General features: G+C 39.6%; 1 protein-coding gene across 5 annotated transcripts in view; it reads right to left on the bottom strand.

The window, feature by feature from the left end:
• Nucleotides 1-7,098: 7,098 nt before the first annotated feature.
• Nucleotides 7,099-22,363, bottom strand: part of COPB1 (COPI coat complex subunit beta 1) — a 39,537-nt gene continuing 24,272 nt past the window's right edge. For 2 of the 5 annotated variants that reach the window (XM_080620147.1, XM_080620146.1), the window contains exons 20-22: nt 22,253-22,342; nt 21,341-21,496; nt 14,718-19,713 (exon numbers count right to left, since the gene is read on the bottom strand). In XM_080620147.1, the coding sequence (XP_080476273.1) occupies nt 19,654-19,713; nt 21,341-21,496; nt 22,253-22,342 (306 nt within the window). In that variant the 3' untranslated portion in view covers nt 14,718-19,653. Of the gene's footprint in view, nt 7,536-10,361; nt 13,905-14,717; nt 19,714-21,340; nt 21,497-22,252; nt 22,343-22,363 lie in introns of those variants that run through there. The other 3 variants (XM_080620148.1, XM_080620149.1, XR_013957102.1) reach the window with 3 other exon arrangements.

The raw sequence follows: 22,363 nt of genomic DNA on the forward strand, positions 1-22,363 counted from the left end.
TGAAAAGAGAAGCCAGCATTACAGACTTAGAGCCATCAGCTTTTTCACTGATTTCAGTGTTTTTTAAATTATACAACAGAGTACCTGTGAAGTACTGGAGTAGAAAACATTAGGCCTTAGGCAGTACCTGAGAAAGATAGTTTCTAAGTCAGGCTCTCAGCTTGATTTGCTTCCTGCTTCTGAGCTGCTGCATTCACAATCACTGTTTTGTTTAGCCTTTGCTGTAGTGTCTCCTCCAACGGTGAATTCCTCCACACAGAGGTTGTCTCCTACTGTGTATGTACACAGCCCAGCAAGAGAAAAATCCATCCAGATCTTGCTGAAATACAAATAGTCATCCAGCTTGACTGTGGATATACCTTACTAAAACAATGAGATAAAACACTGACCTTTGTTTAAAATGACTTCAAGAAATCGGTAAATTCCACTTTGAGAGCTGATACTTGAGATAATTAATAGTCTTCAAAATGTAGCACACAAACCCAAGCAGAAATGCAAGCCTAGCTAGAAACCTGAGTGTGGCAGGAGGTATTTGTCCAAGTCTTGCCTTGGGAACTCATGCACACATACGTAATGCAGAAAAGAGGCACAGACCAAAGAGAGAAGGAAGCTCACGCTGAACAAGTATGGCAGTGTAATCAAGAAAAACACCTTGGTGAGTGAAGGAGGGTGTTGACTCTAAGAGCATGGAGTGACAGTCTCTGTTCCAGCGTTTCTCCCTCTGCTCAAGGAAGGATGACCAGCTTCTCAAATAAACAAGGTCTGTTCATAGCAGTATCTCTCTCTTTGACCAGTTTCTCTTAAATGAGAAAACACACATTTCTCTTAAATGAGACAACACACAAGGTCCTGATTTTTCAGCTAGATGTGTGCATCAAGGAAGTATCAATATTAGCATTACTTTTCAGTGTAGCAGAAAAAAGAAGTGTCAGGACAAATAAGCCAGAAAAGATACACATCTGCTGTGTGACGTCAAAAAGCAGATAGCACAAATCCCCAAACTCCACTATTTAGAAAGCTTTCTCCCTTGATTAGCTGTGACTTTTATTCTGACTTTGCTACAACAACTCACTTGTGATCACTCAAAAAGAAGTTACTGATTTACTGAATCTATGGACACCAAAAGTTCTTCACAAGCACAAAGGACCAAAGAGCCACAGGTTCATGCAGTAATCTAAACCTGCAGAGACACTATGTAACTCTGCTTCCTTTTTTCTCCTAGCAAAACAAAAACTAGACTCACATCCTGAAAGACAGAATCACAAAAGGAGTGCTAAGTGACCTAACAGACCTTTTGCATCTCTAATGTCTGATTCAGTGCAGAACGAAGACCTGTGAATCACAGAGAGCTGAACAAGCAGTGACATGGTTGGAGCCAAAAGACCTCCAAGCATTTCCACTATATCCTATGCCTTATCATAAGCATATAGTGAGGAGAAAAAGGTGATGTGTTTAAGACAGGGACACAAACCAGAAGGCAGTGGTGCCAGCCTAATCCTTCCAGCAGCACGTTTCCCCTGCACAGGTAGCAGTCTCTGGGCTAACAACTGCGTGGGCAGGGGATGGAAAATAATCCCAGACTCGGTACCTCGCAGGTAGGTGGAGGATCTGATTCATGTTTTAATCATTTGTAATAGCCTGCAGCCATACGGCCAAATACTTTCATCTCCTCAGATCTCATAAGCTAAGCAGTGTTAACTCGATCAATATTTGCAGTGGAAGGTCTCCAAGTGGCACCAACATGAGCAGGAAGCGATGCTGACGGGAGCTGGGCTCAACCCAGTGCTGAGTCAGAACTGCAGGATGAGGTTTGGAAGGAGTTATTCTGGCTCTATTGCCACTTCTTACACAGGGCTATAAAGGGCAGCCCTAGTGATCTGTGGTCAGTAAAAGCACCAGGCCACTTTCTCTCTGAATAGGGTTTCTTGATACCCTGAATGAAGTCCAGCCTGTGCAATTGCATCCTAACTTCTTGCCACAGCTGGAGACAACACAGATTCTCTCTGCTAGAAACCCCACACAGGTCCCTGGGTTCTCTGTCTGTGCTAATCAAATGCAGCCCAGAACCACAGTGATCCACAGTTCCAATTAACTTTACAGATTTAACAGGCCAAGGCTGCTAAACCTGGCTCGAAATCTGACTAATTTCAATAAAACCTAAGGATATGCTTAAGGAATGCACTGTTTTTTCTGAGCTGTTGTCTCTGGTTAAAAATAATGTGCCAGTAGATAATGCTAAGTTTGAAATAAGGATCTTTGCATATGCTTCAGCCCATTTTGGGAATAGCCAAAGGATTCAAGACTGAAAAAAGTAAGTACAAGCAAAATACAGTTGTCTCCTTGTTACTGAAACAAACACGAAGTCGTACATTATCATTGTCACAAAAAAGATTCATTGGGACAAAGGGACTCAGTGCTACAGCCTGCAGCAAAGATATCATTAATAAAATAAATCACGTCATTCACAACTACAAGTGCTTCACTTTAAAGGCAGAAAAATAGGGAGAATAGGACTGTGTGTACTTCGATGAAACAGTACAATCTGTATCAGTGTACTGCACACATCAACACCGCTTGTACAATGAATAAAGAGGAAATGCAACACAGTCAAATAACTTCATTAATCTTCTGCACAATGACCTTCTACTAAACTCATATAACCAATGGTCTGCACGCTGTATAAGCTATCAGATTGCTCCCCTGTGAATAAATAAAATTCTGCAGAAAAAAAAAATATGACAAAAGCTCTATTATTGGTATCTTTTAAGGCTAATGGGCAAATATTTCAATAAAATATAAGATGACTTGGGTCCAAATAGGAGCATACAGGAGTTTTTCACCATAAGAAGCAAACTAATACTCCTGTTAATACCAATTTCAGCCAAACTTGACATACTACCTGAGATTATTTCTTTTGTTTATGCAAATCAGCTGAATAGATGACAGAAACCCAAAGAAGCAGTCACATAGAAAGGAAACATGGATACAATGAAGGAGCAGTCAACTGACTATCAAGATCATCAATACTTGGTTCTGGCAGAGAGCCTTCCAGGAGTGTTAAAAGCCCCCACTCTAGACTAAAGGAGCAGTCAGGGGCATCTTCATGGAGCAGTAACAACCCTCCTAACCTCAGGTCCTCGTGGTTTAGCTAAATTGGCTCAACATCAATTAGAAAAATAAGGAATAATTAAAACTAACTTTAAATCAGTAAAGCAAAGAACTATGATCACATAAATATAATACGGACAGCAGATCTGCTACAAAAGGGCCTGATTCAAAGTCTGTAAGGAAAGCTATTTCAAACAGCATTCTTCACAGCAGCATTCCCTTTTATAGCACAGAAGAGATGCGTGACTGTATTTAGGATATCCAAGCAGAAAGCCCGTAAGCAGAGTAAGAACCAAAGTTTTTATGTCAACAGAAAGGTATACTTTCTTCTCCTCTCCTTTCTTCTTTACACAAACACATTATGCAGTGTCCCCCCTCCCAAAAAAAAAAAAAAAAAAAAAAAAAAAGGAAATGAAAAGAAAATGGATCAGTTGAAGCCTCCAGGAAAGATAACCTTCAAAGGAAATTTAGCGGAAAATTGAAGAAAATAGAAGCTGAGATTTCTCTTGTACCTCGTGGCTACAGAAATAGATAAGTAGGAGAAAAGGCTGCAAGCAGCATTGCTCCTTTTTGTGACAAGAGAGAAAGCCCCAGATATATTTGATCAGTTCCAAAGGGAGAAAGATAATGAGAAATTAGAAATACCCATGAATAGGTTTGAAGTCTGCTGCTTCTGGACACACATCATTGAGAAGCACATGCAATTTCAACACAAATGAGAGTGGGAATCAAATGATCCGTATGTGACACACTTTAAAAACTCACAGAAACACCCAGGCAAACTTTCAGAAGTTACCAATGTTTTCAAACCACCATTAGACTTTCAGAAACATTTTCCTGTTATGACAGGCATGTCTGTGAATAAATAGAAAACTAGTATTTCATCTACAACCCGACACTCCTGAGGCTGTGGCATCCAAGTACAGCCACACTAATAACCAAAAATTAACTTCCTTCTATCAACCTGCTGCTGCCTGCATGGGAAAGAGAGTCTGGAAAAGGAAAAAACAAAATCATAGGAAAAAAATCTGAGACAGAAATATTTAACGTTAATATCTCAATTTGAAATCAACAGCAGTTCCAAGAGACAGGGTGGTTTTGTTTTGGGTGGGTTTGGGATTTTTTAGCAGTATACTGGCTGATCACTGGGCAAGCAAAGGAGCTGCAGTAAGAACTTCAGTGTTCCCTTGCTACACTGTCTTGATTTGGTGGCAGGGAAAAAAACATCAGCATTTTCTTTATGGTTTCTGGGATTAATTAACTTGCCTGTTATGGTGGTGTGTCCCTGAAGTGGGGGAAGTCTGCTGGAGGGAGAAGACAGCAGAGAAAGAAATGTGAGATTGCCCTCTTTAAACTGAGGGAGGAGGATGAGGGATTAGCAGAGCCCATAAAACAGACACTGCTGGTTTGTGCAGGGGAATATCCTGCCCCCACTCCCTGCCTGAGACCAACCAGTCCCACCACGGGGCATCCTCTGGTACCTGAAGAATCAAAGTTGATCCCAACAGCAGGAATCTTCACAGAGGGTAGCCATGGAAACAAGGCACTCCCATAAAAAAAAAAAAAAAAGTTTTTTCTGCAACATCAAGGGACTTGCCTGTTACACCTCATTTTCTGTCATGCATTTCCATTGTAAACAAGAAAAATTAAGCATCTGCAGTTTTAAGATGCCATTTGCAAGTGACCTGAATTTTTCAAAGCAGTCTCAGAGATAAGGCACTTGGGGAAGCAGTAGACACTCTTCCAGTTGTCCAGCTCCTTCTATGAATGCTGGCCTGTGATCAGCATTGTCACTAGCCTCACAAAGCAAATAAATCTCTAAACGTAAGGTACAGATTAAAAGCCTGAGAGGGTCCCCTGTGACCCATGCAGAAATAAGAGCATTACACAGAGGGGGCTGGAGACCAGAGTTCATATTTGATGCATGGATAAAGGTGAAATGGGCTTAGGGCCCTCAAACACTTCAGGGATTTGGTCTTACTGCAGCACTCATGCAGTAGCCATTTCCTGATGATCAGAGTCTCAGGATTAAAATAATGGATATTTGTGCTGCAGGCAGAAACAGCTGAGGTTCAACAGCAGCGCTGTGTGGAAACCTGTACTCAGTACCTGCTTTGTCTGTTGTCAAAAGTACCTTAAAGTACCTGTTATCTTTGGGTTTAAATGCCAAGTGAGATTAGTGTAATACTAAACCTAGAGTGGATCATTTCTGCTGCTGACCAGTGAAAGACATTTATTTCCATGCCTTCTTATCTCTCTCAGAATCAGATAAATTTTCTGCATCTGCTGGTAACCACCCCTCAAGAGTGCAACTATATATTCCTAGGGACATCCAGAGGAATATAAAGCAGCATCAGGACACGTGCAGCAATGGACAGTGTGTATGTAAAGGAAGGTATGCTGCCCCTGACTTTGGAAAATTAGAAAGGGAAAATATGGGCAGTCCACTTTTAGCTGGGAGTGATTCATTAATGGGAAACTGATTCCATGCTAGCATTAATAGAAAAGAAGTAGCTGTTCCCACAAAAGAGAGGAGTCAGTTGTCATCTTTTTGAAGCTGCTGTTTCTACCAACAGCACACAGCAAAAGAAGGAAGCACAAGCCATTTTGGCAGCAGCCAGCCCAGCACCATGACCTGGCTCAGCATGAAGCACAGGAGAGGAAAAACTCAGGGCCAGAGGCCTCGAGCAGCAGCACTCAGTTTCTTTCATCCATACAGACAGTACCATCGCGCACAGCGCAGTCCTCAAGAGAACTGACCACCACATTCACTGACTCCAGAGCTGCTGCTGCTGCACAAGACCTCTGGTGAAATAAGAATAATTTTACTTAAAACGTACATGTGTCTCAAATTCAACTGGCTATGAAAAAAGAACACTGCCACAGGACTCCTACCCTGTATGAGACATTGGGTAAGTAAAACCAAGTCCCTTGCTATTAAAAACAAAGCAAAAAATAAAGCCAACAATGTGGGTACATAAATAGATTTTCCCTTACAACTGACACTGAATCCAAATTAAACTAAATGGTTTTCATAATCTGCATCCTCTGATTTCTCCATAATTACGATGTTGTGAAAGAAGCAGGAACAGCTAATATATACCCACAGAGAAGAATTACTTTTAGTGACCTTATAATAATCCAGGATGAAGAAGATGCAATAAAGGAACCCACGGTATTCATTAATGAATAAGATCCATAAGAAAGGAGGAAGTTAGAGTTAATGAATGTATTTAGGATTTTGATGTAGAAGCTGCAGGCAGAAGTAGCCAACTGTTTTATTACAGCAATGGTCTCAGCCATAAAACACTTCATTATAGACAATCATCTTCTGAAATATCCCAAAACTCTCCCCATCTGGAGAATGCTGGAAAAAAACCCCTATTTTAAATATGTTTTGTCTTTAAAATAGGATGTAAAGAGGTGTTATCAGCTATTACAAATGAAACAATCTGCTAAAAACTAATCTTAACCTCATCTGATTTTAGAATTGCTGCTTCCATCTGTTATTCCCTTGCACTGCTGAACAGTCTTTCTGTTGACCATCAAAATTAAAACAATCTCTCAGTGATACTGTGTTCTCCTTTTCTTATCCACTGTATTCTGGGTTTGTTAAGTGTTTATAAAAAAAAAAGTATAAGCAAACCACTAACACAGGTGACTACGAAAAATTACAGAATTACAGAAAGTCAGAAGGAATTTCCCTTCCTACACACAATCTTCCCTTGTTCACAATCCTTATCTCCTTGGTGAATGAGAATATATGGCATGTTAGGTAACGAGAAGGCAGATATCATTTGAAGCTTATGTTATGGTATCACTCAGATAACCCAGCCATAATGATGGCACAACATATCGTGGTCCAAATATGTCTAGCACATGTTACATACATCCCTGTCTCCACAAAGCTTATCTGACAATCTAGACAAGTTTGAAAACACAACTTTATGGTGGGAAGAGCTCATCTAGCTAACACAATGTTCTTTCTGGCTAAAGCACAATTTGAGGGGTACCTTTTGCGAAAGGCAAGTTCCCCTTTGCCAACATAGTTTGCACTAATTAAACTGTGGCGTTAAAATTGCACCACTGATCTGTACCAACAAAGATTTGGTTTGTGTTCACGCTTTGACGTACGGATACAAAAGCAGAGAATAAGCTTTAGCCTGCTTCAGCATCATTAAATAACGCAATATTCCATACATGCGAACTCTGTCCTGCCTACTTAACACTCCTACTTTACAGGATTAAATATATACTTGCCTCTTGTGAATAATTACCTCTGGTATCAAAACTTGATGGTGTACTCTAACTGCTTGACAAAACTTAAGAAGGATGAGTGTCATAGCTACCATTTTCTTCCAAGTCCATCGCTGAGAAACCCTTCTCCTTATCCTCAGGGACTAGGCATCCCCCAGTGTTCTGAGCTGCTAGAAAAGACCAGTTATTCAGAAAATAGTTTTCTGAAGAGTCTTCTAAAAATTCTCATTTTTAGAAAATTATTCTTAGAAAATTTAAATTCTTTACCAAAAACAATCTTCTGGCGTTGCAAACAGTATTATAAGCAGCGGACAACTGGAGGGTTAGGATTTTCATTGTGCGTTACAAACTTCACTCATAACTAAAGAGGGTATGTAAGACTTCCTTTTGAAAAGTTTCAAGCACATCTGTTACACTCAGAGCTACCAACAGAAGTTAATAAATATCTCAGAAACTCATTTCATCTCTCAGCAGTCTGCCAGATGAAGAATTGTGAAGCCATTTATTTTGCAAAACCCCATTAGTGTCTGACGAACTCTTTCAGAGGAATGGTAATTTTGAATGATTCACCTGAACAAAATAACGCACCCACACTTTCAAAATGCCATAGGGGTGAGGTCAGGCAGAGAATGAGTCTGCCATCGAAAATGGCTGCATTTGTCTGCTGTCAGAGTCCTCCACTTTAGGCACAAAAAGTACTACCATAAGATTACTGGCTTGACAGAGAGTGAGAAAACGGATTGATTTTTAATTTTCAGGAAGTTTTCAAGGAATTCAGAATAATACACCCTATTAAAAAGCTTCAGATGCTATCAGATGAGCCCATGCACACATGGGCTTGCGTGCATGGGGAAATGCACCTCCCTGTGAGTTTTACTGATGTAGGAGAACCAGGGACCACCCTTGGCTCAGTTATACATTGCTACATTATGTACAGTTGTGAATATTTGTGGAAGTAAACATACCATACCTGGGTTTCAAAGTACAACACAGCCCTTGACAGAGATCCCTAATCCCCTTTGGATGAGGGCTGTTATGCTTTTATCTAGAAACAGGATTTCCAGACCACATCAACCACTATACCCTCCTGAAAAATACTCCTAAAACAAATCAAACATATTCATTAAAAATTAAAGCCTGCATTAATCCTCTGTAGCAAATTTGCAAGTAGTACTAAAGATCGGTCCTAAGGTTATCACCTAAGGCCCTGGCATCAAAACAGCCAGTAATAACTGCTACTACAAGCACAGGTAGTACCTGGCATGTAGGTATTATAACAAATGCATTACAAGGGAAAACCATTTACAACCCTCCCATTGCCCTTAGACCTACTCCTTGTCCTTCTCTTGTGGGCAGCAACAGCCCAGCCCAGGCAGCCCCGAGCCTCTTGTGCTTCAAATTTCAAGATTCCATCTTGCTTATGCTTTTAAGAAGCTCTAAGCTGGCTCCAACTGGGACACCAGTAAGCTGTCTTGCCACTTCAGGACCAGCTTCCAGCAAATGACGGCATTCCTTGTCTGCTTTATCAATGACACACTAGTCCTAAACATAGCACTTGAATTAACACTCAATTACTGCACTGATGACATTGCAGTTAACTGTGCATGAGGCTGCATTTCCTTGGATCAAACTGTAGGGCAGAGATGATCACCAGTCAGCTATTCTCAAGCTCAGATCCTGTTTTCATTCCATAATGCAAATTCTGCATGGAAAGAACTAACAAAAGATCCAATTCTCTGAGTAGCTGCTTAAGTTAAGAAAGCTGAGGTTTAGTAGAACTTCAAAGAGATAAGTATCTTCCACCCAGTCAGAAACATCAGAATTAATTTCAGGCACATAACATATATAGCACCAGCCAAACAAAAATGCGCTGGATTGCCACTGGGTAATCTACAGGATTCAGCCAGATTTTGAAACGATTACACGGAGCTCATCTATGTGAATGGCACTAATTCAGCATACTTTTCAGATGACTGAACCTTATATGATAATCTATCAGGTTAGAGCTAAATCACATTGAAGACTGCCATCAAAAAAACATGAAGAAACAAGTGGTTGCAATGCTTCCATCACTTACATCACCCAGGAAAACTTTCATTGTATGATACAGACCCACTCTACAACATAATTGTTATCACTGTCATTCACACTCTCTGTGTAGCAGTATTTTAGGGCAGAAACCTTTGTGAATGAGCACTACCAGGAGGAGTTTAGTAGACAGCATCATTTCTTTGTATGTCATTGCATTTCAAAACTCGCAGTTAATTAAAAGCATTTTCAGGTTACTTCAAAGTATACTGTATACTGCAAAACATGAAGTTAAAAAGCTACACCTGGAATCAAGGTAACTGCAGCGATCAGAAAAAAAATATTCCAGGCTAGCAAAGTACATAATCCCTTGCTTTTGTAAAATACAGGCACTTCAGCCGCAGAGAACAGTGCCACTAAAGGATCCTTGCACGGTTCAGAGACACTAATCTTTTCTATGAAGAAATTAACTTCCCTCAAAATCTTATCATAATATAATTAAGCAGGATCAGCTAAACCTTTCAAGGGGCTGTGGTAGGTTGATCCTGCCTGGATGCCAGATGCCCACCAGAACCACCCTATCACTCCTTGTCTTCAGCTGCACAGGGGAGAGAAAATGTAATGAAAATGGGTTGAGACAAGGACACGGAGACATCACTCGCCAATTACTGTCACCAACTTGACTTGATTAATTTATTAGGAATCAAATCAGAGTAGGGTAGCGAGAAACAAAACCAAGTCTGAAAAAATAGCTCCCCCCCACCCCTCTTTCCCAGGCTTAACTTTGCTCCTGGATTCTCTACCTCCTCCCCGCCAGTGGTGCAAGGTGCAGGGAATGGAGCTTGTGTTCAGTTTATCACATCCCTGCTGCTCCTTTCTCTTTATGAGGAGGGCTTCTCATACTCCTCCCCTACTCCAGCATGGGTCCCTCCCATGAGCTGCAGCTCCTCATGAACTGTTCCAGTAGGGGTCCCTTCCTATGTCACCAGTCCTGCCAGCAAACCTGCTCTAGCCTGGGCCTCCTCTCTCCAAGAGGCAGCAGGTGCTGCCAAGAGCCTGACCCACAGCCTGGGCTTCCCACAGGATCACAGCCTCCTCCAGGCATCCGCTTGCTCAGGCATGGGGTCTTCCATGTGCTGCAGGTGGGTCTCTGCTCCACCATAGACCTCCACGTGCTGCAGATGGACATCTGCTCCATCATGGACCTCCAAGCGCTGCAGGGCACAGCCTGCCTCACCATGGTCTGCAGCACATGGAGCACCTCCTCCCTCCTTCTGCACTGATCTTGGTGTCTGCAGGGCTGTTGCTCTCACACATTCTCACTCTGCTCTCCAGCTGCAATTGCTCCTGTACAGCTGCCTTTCCCCCTTCTGAACTACATTATCCCAGAGGTGCTACTGCTGTTGCTGATGGGCTCAGCCTTGGCCTGCAGTGGGTCCGTCTTGGAGCTGGCTGGCATTAACTTTAACAGACATAGGGGAGGCTTTTAACAGCTTCTCACAGAAGTCACCTCCGTAGCCCCCGTGCCACCAAAACCTTGCCACACAAACCCAATACAGTTCTTCAAAAGTGTCTGTGCCTGAATCTTTTAAAGAGAAGACATACTGGAAAACAGAGCCAAAAAAAAAAAAAAACAACTTTCACTGTAACAAACAAGGTGCTGTTTTCAAATTTCTTTTCACTAAAGGCAGCATGGCAGCAGCAGGATGAGCCTGCCAAGCCCAGCTTTCAATAATTTATCAATTCCCTTTCCTTGGCTCATGGAAAAGGTCAGCCAAAATACACCAGGCTGACCCTCCTGCAGATTGGCCCTGATACTGCTAAACAACATTTCACGTACCCAACTGTTTTTATAGCTTTTGTGTATGCCAAAAACTAGTCTTGCTTTGCTGAGACCTTAAAATCTTCATATTAAATTATGGCAAAGTGTAAATCATAGGACAAAGCTGGCAAAGTCTTTGTTCATCTGATAGCTAGCTGCTTACCAGCACTCTTTTGCAACCTGTGCATGGCCATCCAGTTCCCAGTTATGTCTTGTTGCACTCACCCAAAGCTTTCTCTGAGACCTGACTTAGCTCTGTTACCTGCCCATTTACTGACTAGGAAGAAAAAAGTGGGGACTGTTGACTAGGTTTTCAGAAGCAAAACAGCATTTGAACTTTAATATAGAACCTTTCACCACCAGATCTCAGAACATGAAGTCGGCAGCATATCTCCACTTCCCAGCTATAAAACTGAGACCCTAAGGTGATTTCCTGGGCATGCAAGAAAAATGGCAGAAATCTGTATCATTCTCAAGACCTGCTCCCATATACTATCCATTAAATACTGCTATAAAAATCAGCTACAAGCTTTAGAAAACATGGTTGCCCCAATTATAAACCCCAGTAATTTTCAGGAAAACTGGTAATGCAAAAATAGGTTGGTAACAAAAAAGCCAAGGTTAAACAAGATTTGCAGTTTCACTATTTATGAGCTTTAATATATATAACTTGGGAAGTTAAGGACTACTTTATGTTTCCAGAAATACAAGTACATATTTGTTAGGGCTTCTATCTTCATGCTCTCAGTAACACATGGGGAACTAGCTGGAACACACACAATTCCTGATTTTCACTTTATTAGCAAATGCATTCCATAGCCTCATATGATCTGTATTTTCCATAAATAATAAGCTTAACTGATTAACTGATAAATGCCTTCATCTGCTTTTAGCATCTGCATGCTGCAAGAACAGGTTTCTCTGGCATTCCATACCTTTCTCAAAGTGACAGCGTTTCTACAGCAACGTTCACATTTATCAAGGCTGGATATAGTATCACTGCTGAACTTGTGCACCTGAAGTGTAAGTGAGAACAGGCGTAGGAAAAAAACACCTGCTCTTACTTATGGAATAGGCATACAAACCCCAGAATAAGTCTGTCTCTTGTTGAAGATGGATTAACATAGCTCTACATGCTTTAAAATAAAGCATTAAAGTATTGACAGGTCAAGCACATTAAGGTTTCAATAGCTTAGTTTTCTTGCACCTTCATAAAAGAGTTTGATATGGCATTAAATAAAAACAAAAACCAAAAACCAAGCAAAAAAACAAAAAAAGAAAACCCAAAAAAATTCCAAACCCAAACCAAACCAAAACTACTATTACTACTATCCAAGGCAATTCCTTCCGAGTAAAAGTTTTCCATGATGGAAACTATAAGAAACAAAATTTCAGTTTTGTCCGTCACCTTGTTAGTCTCTGTGTGTCAGGAAGTTAGGAGAGAGATAGCCACTTGTATCATGGGACAGTACACCATGGCACAGGGAGCCAGTGACCATACCTGGGGTGAAATCACTCTTCTGAGACAACCTCTACCAGTCTATGTTGGATAAAGCAGAAAAGCAGGATGCTCCTACAGCAGGGTTTTTACTAGCATATCAGTGCTCTTCGGGAAGGTAATTACCTGTCTGAATGCAGCCTAATAAACTAGGGAAGATTGGATTTACAGCAACAGGGGTTTTAGGAGCAGGTACAGTCAGCAGGACTCTCCCTCGGCACACTTACGGGACCTGCAGACTGAATCAATTAGTAGCTGTACATGCTTTGCTGTATGTGCCACCAGGTACAGATTCAAGTGTCCTTTTCTTTTCTTCTCCACCTAGCACAAGTATGAAGGGTGAGCTACAGGATCTTTGAGGACAACATCATTTTGAAGAACCATAGCCACTCTGGAATAAGAATTCACTCTTTCTCCTTCAGAAAATAGTACGTCAAACCAGATCTTATTGTAAGGAGCCAGTGAACATCACTACTTTCTACATGGGGACAACATCAGCTGTACTAACCAAATAAACTGGGACACTTGCCTTCCAGGCTGGTATCAGATCTGTGCATAACACAATAAATTAAGTGGACCATTTCAAGTTGCATTTTTCAGATATTAGAATATTGTAAGCAAGGCAGAGATGTTTTCTTAAGATCTAATAGAAGCCTGGAGCGTAACTCCCATCTGGTACAAAGAACTGCACATTTGGTCTTTGTGACAAGATGTCTCATCACATAGAGTGGCCTCCTACTGACAGGCATAGGAACAACCTGAAAGATCTCAGAACATGGGATTATGCCTGGAGCAGGCAGCTACTTCTCTGCCAGCAGCCACTGAATGTGGTAGGAATGGCATAAATAAGTTAATGGCTGAAGTGAAGCCCAGATACCAGCTTGGAGATCAGCTTTGATTTGGTCTGACCTGTTGCCATTCTGGCACTGTATATCCAGGCTCAGCCTTAACTGGGAACATAGGTGGCACCAAGTCTTGGTCCAAGGTGCACATCACAGGCACACAGACCTAACTGCTGGAGGTCATAGAATAACAGAATGAGTTGGGTTGGAAGGGACTTTAAAGATCATGCAGTTCCAACCCCCTGCCACAGGCAGGACCACCTTCTATTAGACTAGGTTGCTCAAAGACCTTCTTGTAGTCATGTTGCAAGTGATGTACCAAGATAGTGCTCTGGTTCACAGATTCAGTCTGTGTGCCACAAGGAAGAAAACTGCTTTAAGTCCAAGTGCATATCACAAGACTATAGCTATAAACGTAAATCAGATTCACATCTAAACCCATGCACTACATTATTAAAACAAGAACCCAGTGGGTTTTCATTGTACCCACAGGTCCCACATTCTTCTGTTTAACAGGTTAAAAAAAAAAAAAAAAAAAAAAAAAAAAGAGTACTCTGCATCAAGATGGGACACCTCTGAAATGACAATGCCTCCCTCCAGAGTTTGAAGGGGCTTATGCATGCCTGTACTGTTCATTCACTACTCCTGGCCTCAAAAAAGTATTTACTGTTAAATGGTATATGCTTCTGTACATGAACAATCCTTTCGTGTGTTTCAGCAGGCATAGCTCAAAGAGGAAATTAGCCCACTAGCACCACTGAATTCAATGGAAAGAGTGACAGAATTTAATTTTAAAAACAATTACAAGCAGGGATAGCTATGCAAAACTTCACGTGAGTTTTGGACAGTTCATCAGGTCTACAGTTATCAGTAACATACGTGTTTTAAAATTAAGAAAGGAAAAAAGCAAAGGTCATGGGAAATCTCATCTAGAGTGAAGTCTCTACACATTAATAAAACATTTATGTATTCTTATATATAACATAGCTTAAGGACAACTTAGTGGAAGGAATTCTTTATTCTTGTGTCTGAATATGAGTGACAGCAGTTATAAACTGTCAGATTAAAAGCTCATTGCTGTATTTTGAAATTCAAATGATCATTGCTATAAACAAGAATTTTGCTAACAACTCCATTCTATTATTAGCAATTGTGGAGCATTCTGATGAAATATACCGCACTGATGCAAGAAAAAAATAAAAAGAATATTAAACAGTTTGGAAAAGGTTAAAATTACAAGCTAAAGAACACACAAAAATCCTCAGGAGAAATATCTACTGAAATAAGATGGATATTTATGGCTTTGCTCAAACAAAATTGCTTAGGTTAGTATTACAAATGTACAGGCAAAAAACCTGTTGGAATTTCCTGTATTTTACCCATATCCCTCTTAATTAACTCATTATCTTGTCTTTGAAACAGGAGATCCTCCCTAGGCCAGCTGTATACAGCCAAATCTATCTGATTATGCTTTAGAAAAGTAAAATCTCTAGAGAAATGGCTGTGTTCAAACAGATGTACTCTATCAGTAATCTGAGCTCTCAGCACCACTGTGCACTGGTTATGCATATCTAGGCAACCTGAAAATACACAAAAAACAACAGAAAGTGACTCCAAGAGTAGGCTACAACTACCGTGTGTTGCTTTTACGATGAGACCTGCAGAGCAGCCTTTACTTTCTTTCTCTTGACACTTTTAAAGAAGCAAAAACACCACCAAAATTGATCAGTTGTTAGACAGCACCCCCTGGTGTAGCAATACATGAAAACCTTACAAACTTTATAAAAATATCTTGATTTGTGATGGGATGCAGCTAACCAACAGGTATTACCATATAGATTACCCAAGATGTGGATTAACCGGCTGGGTCTTTCCTCCACACTTCACCTGCACCTCTGTGCCAAAAAGCACACGATGTAGAGCAAATGCCTTTCACATGAGGCTTCACATTTCCAAGAGCTGTGTTGAGCTGTCTCTACAGAAACCCCTTACAAATCTTTTTTAAGGTCATTCTAAAAATTATGTTCCCCCATAGTCTGCTTTATTTTTGTTTTATACTACCTACCTTCATGTTTGCTTGGCATGACCCCCTCCTCTCCAACTGAGAGTTGTCTACACAGCATGCCTGACATCAGATGAACATTCCTGCTTCTCATGTTATCATCTAAATAGGACACAAATATAAATCCTCATTGGGCTCTGAATAAAGAAATCTGGCTCTGACTCACAGCAGCTCTACATCAGGAGCAGGGGCATAGGAGAAACTTGCTATGCCAACATTCACTGTGCAGTGACTTTACAGAACTTTTAATGGAAAAGCAGCAAAATTTCCTTGCTCTGTTTACTCCTACTGGGAATTTATTCCTGTTCTTATCAAATTTTCTGAAATAAGAGTTGTGGAATAACACTACCTTACCCAAGCACAGTGTATGCTATACTTACTTCTCTGCAGAAAACAGCTTAACCACTTCCTCGTACGTTTTGAACAATACAGGATAGCTACAGCTATACACTAGCTTTTACTAAGTTTTGCTGCAATAGAAAAATTGTTAAGTGGATCCTAAAGTAGGATAGTCTGTGTAATTCTTTTTTATATCCAGAACATTTCTCTAAATTCTTTTTTATATGCAGAACATTTCTCTAGTATCTAGGAAATGTTTTGCACCTCATTAATGTTGATCAAACACTTCAACAGCAATTACTTCAGAGTTCCCATCCTCCAAACAGCAATTTTTAAAGTTAGCAGTAGTGCATCTGTGATTCTCAGCTCTCCCATTCGCTCACAATCACTAATACTCATGGAAGCCAAGATGATCATACATCAACTTTCCTCCTATTTCCTTTCCCTGTAAATGGCTGTGACAGTTGTCACAAGCAAAGATTTTTTTAAAGCAGTGACAGGCCTGCACAGGAGTGGCTGAAGACCAGTGGGCCACTGATGTCCAACAACTCGAGAATCCTGCCTGTGCACACAAGCAGATGCAGAAAAATCTCTCAGTCAGTCTCTCCGTAGGTTAACAAAGCTATTTTCGAAAGAGGTGTTCTGAACCAAAGCCAGTCAATTATCTGAGCTACTGAGCAAAAGTTCAGCCAAAACACAGAAGGACAGAATTTAATCTCTGAAGTATGGACATGAAACACACATCTAACTTTTTTGTTACTGAGAAAACGCACACCATCAATGAAAATGTCTATACAAGACCAATTACGAAGAGCTACTGAAAAGCATGACAGGTGGAAAATTAATCCTGAAGTCATGGCTGCATCTGGTGAATAGGTGTTTTCATGCCTTTGCATAAAGTTCTGATAGCAAAACGCATCGTAAACGAAGTTAAATTCTGCACTCCTCCCAGCTGACTAGTCACATGAAATGTGCGTATCTGCATATGCCAAGATGTTTTTTCTGTTCTCGAACAAGAATATCAGATCGTGACTGAAACAGGGCTTGGATAACAGATACTGGAAGCTATTCCTCTTCACCAAAAACATCCTTTCCTTGGCTGCAGTTAGCAAACCCATCTCATTCATACCAGTCAGTATACATGCAGCTATGACTCAATCTTTGGTAGTAATGTCTTTGTGAAGGGATGAAACCATTCACTGGAATATTAAGATTTTCTTCTGTCTTGCTTTGGCTTAAAGGGGCTGGAGAATAGAAATCCATGGAATCAGAACATACACAACATTCTCCTATGCTTTTCTCCCATCACCCACCCCTCCACCCAAATTATTAAGTACTGAACACTTAAGATCACAATCTGATTAACTCTACTACGTTCTTGTGAACCTGGCATAACTTCACAGAAAGGCAATACTCTTGTGAGATCATGCAGAGATAACTTCACCACCAAGGCAGACCTGCATATCTGGAGCTTCAGCTCCTGCTGGTATCATGATGTAGGAGTTGAAGCTTTCATTAAAAAACAAAATAATGGCAGAATCAAAAGGGATTTCAAAAAATGAAAACCAAAACAGGTCACACAGCAAAACTATGTTGTGCTACTTTACTGACTTCCTGTCTCTAACATCTGCTTGAGAACAACAGCTGGATACCCACCACTATGCCAGGTGAAGGTTTTAAAAATCGCAGTCATTATACTTAGTGTCAACAGCATCTACTATTTATACCTGAAACACATTACTGCAACCCGCACAGCCACACTCAGTGCTCACAGAAGTACACAAGACAATTGGAACCTTCAGAAGCTACTTTCACAAGCTCTGATCACACTCTGCTCAAACTCACGGAAACAGCCTTGCTTATTTAAGACCCTTCCTTTTTTCTTATTTTATGTAACAAGCATGAGGTGTATGCCTATAAGAAAACAGTAAAATAAACACATAGCTTTGGAAAGTCACACATTCTGAAACTAGAATATTTAACAAAACAGCCTTAGCAGGTATACAGGCTTGTCCTTACTTGAGGTGTGTACAGTGGAGTACAGTAATGCAGACTTCCATACTGTTAGACATAGCATGGCTTTGATGGCTAATGGCTTAAAAATATAACTACTGCTAGTAGACTTTTATTCAGTTAATGGTTTTTTATGTACTAAAAATTCAGAATTGTACAGCTGCATCAGTGCTAAGTTTTAGCTGTTGACAGATCTGCCCCATTTTTTTTTTTTTTTTTTTTTTACTGTGGACAAACTATTTCCTTCTAGCACCTAAGCTTAAGAACAGGATTGGAATGATTAGTGAACTTAATGCTTATAAGAACAGACCAAAGTCAGCTGGCAAAAACGCAGCAGTGGAAGGAACGGGTAATGAAATATTTATATGAATGTCACTTATGAGCTCAGGTTTTGCATTGTACTTCTAGGACTCTTCTTTAGCAGACAAAACACAGCAGCCTAGACTCTTTCATCTCAGAATTTACATGTCTTCTCCTTTCTGTGCTTATTCAGTGTGGAAGATATATATTTTCATCACTGAGGCCTTAAACATTTTGGGAATCAGATACTTAGGATACTGACTCAGTTTTCTTCTGTCCTACTGGAGCAGTACACAGCTCTTCAACTTCAGCAGCAGGACTTTATGCCAACTGGAAGAGTATTGTTGGCTCTGTAGACTCTTCTGTAGAATTAATTGCTTGCAAAAATATAACAAATTTAGAATTAATGCTTAGCAGATTCAGCTAAAAGTATTTTTAATCTAATGGTTGTATGTTTTAATCTACTGCTAATTTGCATAACATTTAGTAACCAAACAGAGTTAACCCACTTCCACATTCTGACCTGACCTTCACTCACAATTCCTCCTTTCCCAGAATTCCTCCACTTGACTCAATTCACAGGAAAATCATAACCAGTCCAAACCCTTCTTTCCTGAGCTTACATGTGGCTAATGGCTGCGTTCACTGAAAATACTGCTTACAATGCTACAGCTTTAATATTGCCCTTGGCTGCCTTTTCTGTATTGACTACAAGATGATAATACCACCAGCAATGTTACGTTACTCATGATAACACTGTTAGGAAAGCATTTCAGAAACAAGGCTTAAGGTTCTACTAGTTGCTGGAAAGAGCTGAATTTTGACAATCTCTTCTGATATTACAAGCTTGTCCGAACCAAGTGACTACATTACTAAACAAATCATCTAGAACATACAGCTTTTAATGTAGTTGTCAAAATATATATTCTCCCAGGTATACCAGAGTATTTTAAGAGTCGTAATCACATATTCATACAAATTCAGGCCTAGTCATTGTTGTAAACACTTAAGCTATTACACATCCCATGTTCTTAGAGTAACAAAATATCCCTGGCCAGATATTCAACAGTGATCAAATAATAAAGATATTATATAATTTACAGATAAAACAGTACTGGCATAATTTGTTTATTGTACTGTAAGCATCAGTATATATTAGAGACAAAGAATACATGACTTCCAGGACAAAGAAAAACAACTTGAGATTTAAAATTCTGTTCAGTATCAATCATGGAGAACTATAAATTATCTGCTGGAATGCTTTTAGCTCAAAAGCTTGGCTTCTACAGTTACAGAACATTGACGAATATAAGATGTTCTGGATCCCAAAAGCCACATACCTAAGGTTAAATTGTAAAAGACCCAAAAAGACATAAGGTAAAATTTATAAACTTGTTTTCTTCTGAGACAGATTGATCTTATCTCCAAGACTCAGGGCCATTCCCTGTAAGGAAAAGAAAGAAGACATTCATGACACAGTTCAAAGCAACTTTATCTTATCTATATTAAAATGGAAGATCCATATGCAGAAATTTAATAAAGAAAGTTAGTGGCATAGAAATTAAACTATTTCTAACTGTTCATTTAATTGTCTATATTTAGTACATAATTTATTAGCACTAGATAAAGACTAGATCTACACATAATGCTAAAACAATGAAGCTTAAATGAGCTAGCAACTGCTAAATTTGTTATCCATACCAAAGGTAGAAGAACAAAAAAAAAAAAGGTCTTTTGGCCTCCCAATTGACACTATGCTGCCACCACAGAAATCACAACTGTTGGCCCAGTTACTGGAATTCTGCTTTTGAAAACCTCAGTGCTGATACTAGCATTCAATGCACTACAGCTATAGAAAATACTTTAATCACACAACTATATTAACATTGCATAAACTGAAGAAATGTCAAAAGAAACTGTTAATAAATCCACGTAATCAAAAGCAGAATGATTTCAAGACGAAACCAAGCTGGCATATGTAATTGAACGCAGTCTTCTATAAAAGTGACAGTGTAAACATACTGGAACCATTAATTTAAACAATTCCAAAATCTTCATACAGTAACATCACATAAACGAAATGGTTTCCTTGAATATAAATACTCCCAGGTACTGATACACTGGGGTTTTTTATTAAACAAATCTTGTACTTTTTTTTTTTTTAGTTGGAAGGAAGTAGTTCTGAAATCCAAAGCAGACTCACAGACGTATCTACAGAAAATAATCCTACTGAAAAACTTTGGGTTTGTTGTTTTAAAAATAACCAGTGAACAGTAATCCCATGCATACCATTTCCTTGTGTGAAACTGAAAGGTGCAACTTCATAGAAAATGGATCATGGAACCCTGGGGAGCACTTGGTCTTTATTTAAAAGCAAATAAAACCTAGCATCCCACTTGTAGCACTATACATAAAATAAGGAAATCTTTGCCCAAAGGCCTATTTTATGATTATGCACTGGGAGATGAAAAAAAAAAAAAAACAAAAAACCAAAAACCACAACCCAAACCTATTACATGTGTTTAGGGTATGATTACAGCTATTAGAAAGACATTCTTTCCTCACAAAACCTGTGTCAGATAGTTTTAAAACAAAGGCTAAAAGTTCCCATATTCATCTTCCCTGAAAGTTTTCCCATTTACCTAGTACTAGAAACTAACATACACCATTCCAGTACCTAAAAGGGGCCTATAAGAAATCTGGAGAGGGACTTTTTACATGGGCATGCAGTGTTAGAAAAAGGGTAATGGCTTTAAATTAAGAGGAGTCAGATTTAGATTAGGTATTAGGAAGAAGTTCTTTACTGTGGGGGTGAGAGAGTGGAACAGGTTGCCCAGAGAAGCCGCGCCTGCGCCGTCCTTGGCAGTGTAGGATGAGGCTTAGAGCAACCTGGTCTAGTGGAAGGTGTCCCTGCCTACTGCAGGGGAGTTGGAACTAAATGATCTTTAAGGTCTCTTCCAACCCAAACCATTCAGTAAGTCTACCCAGAAATTTGCAAATTTTTAGAGCACTTAGTACAATTTCTTAAAAATGACAATGCAAAACGGTGCTGTAAATATACGCCATATTACCTGACTCTTTGCACGGATTCGTATGTGACCAGTGACAGGTGCCTCTGGTCCAAGATGAATTGGCTTTTCAATGCTGACATTTGCAAGTGCATCTTCTCCAAATATGGAACGTGCATAAAGGTTGGCCGCCATGAAACCACAATAACCAGAAAGTGCCTATGGAAAGTAGATTTGAACTCTTTAGAAAGGCCAAAATCTTTCAAACGCATTTTAATTCATACTAACTTAGCTAGGCAAGTATCAGTATACAATGTTTAAACTTCACATGCAACATACTGTGAAATGTTAAGAATCATGCGATGGGAAACAGTGGTGGCCTTTCTATGAAATAAATATGGGAAGATACACAACCCATTCATCAAGCAAAGGTAGGATGGAATTTTATGGTCTGATTAAATGAAAAGCAAAATGGTAAAACAGCTAAATAGTACTAATAGCTCTACACTTATTTTGGTTACTTTACCTATATTAACTAATAGATATTATACAGATTCTATCTTAACAGCAAATAGCTATTGTATGTATTTTTTGCTTTACAAAAAAAAAGGCTAAACTGGCAAAAGAAATGTAAATTTTGACTGAGGAAGGAAGGAACTTGGAGCTACTGGAAAAACCTTTATAAGAACGGATGGTCCCATCAAATCCATACTACAGCTTAAATACTATGAATTAAATCAGGCAGTTTCTAACTGGGCAAGAAACAGCTACTGACTAAGCGACACAGACTTTTGATGATATTAATTTGCTTTCACTCATTTCAGACCACTCATTTAAAAAATCTGAAGTATATGTACTATTTTACATTGTAAGCAAGCATCTCTTAATAATATTCGTAACAAATGCTAAACAAATTAAACAATAAAGCACGTAAACTAAAAAGGGTGTTTAAAAGTCTCCAAGGAAATAGCTCACCTTCTCTGGAGTAAGGCATTTCATATTGGTTGACTTCAGTATGTGCTGTAAGTATTCATTAAGATCAATGATATTTGTATTCACTGTAACCTTCAAGAAGATAAAAAATGG

This window comes from Psittacula echo, assembly GCF_963264785.1.
Source record: "Psittacula echo genome assembly, chromosome: 5".
Classification (NCBI taxonomy): Eukaryota; Metazoa; Chordata; class Aves; order Psittaciformes; family Psittacidae; genus Psittacula; species Psittacula echo.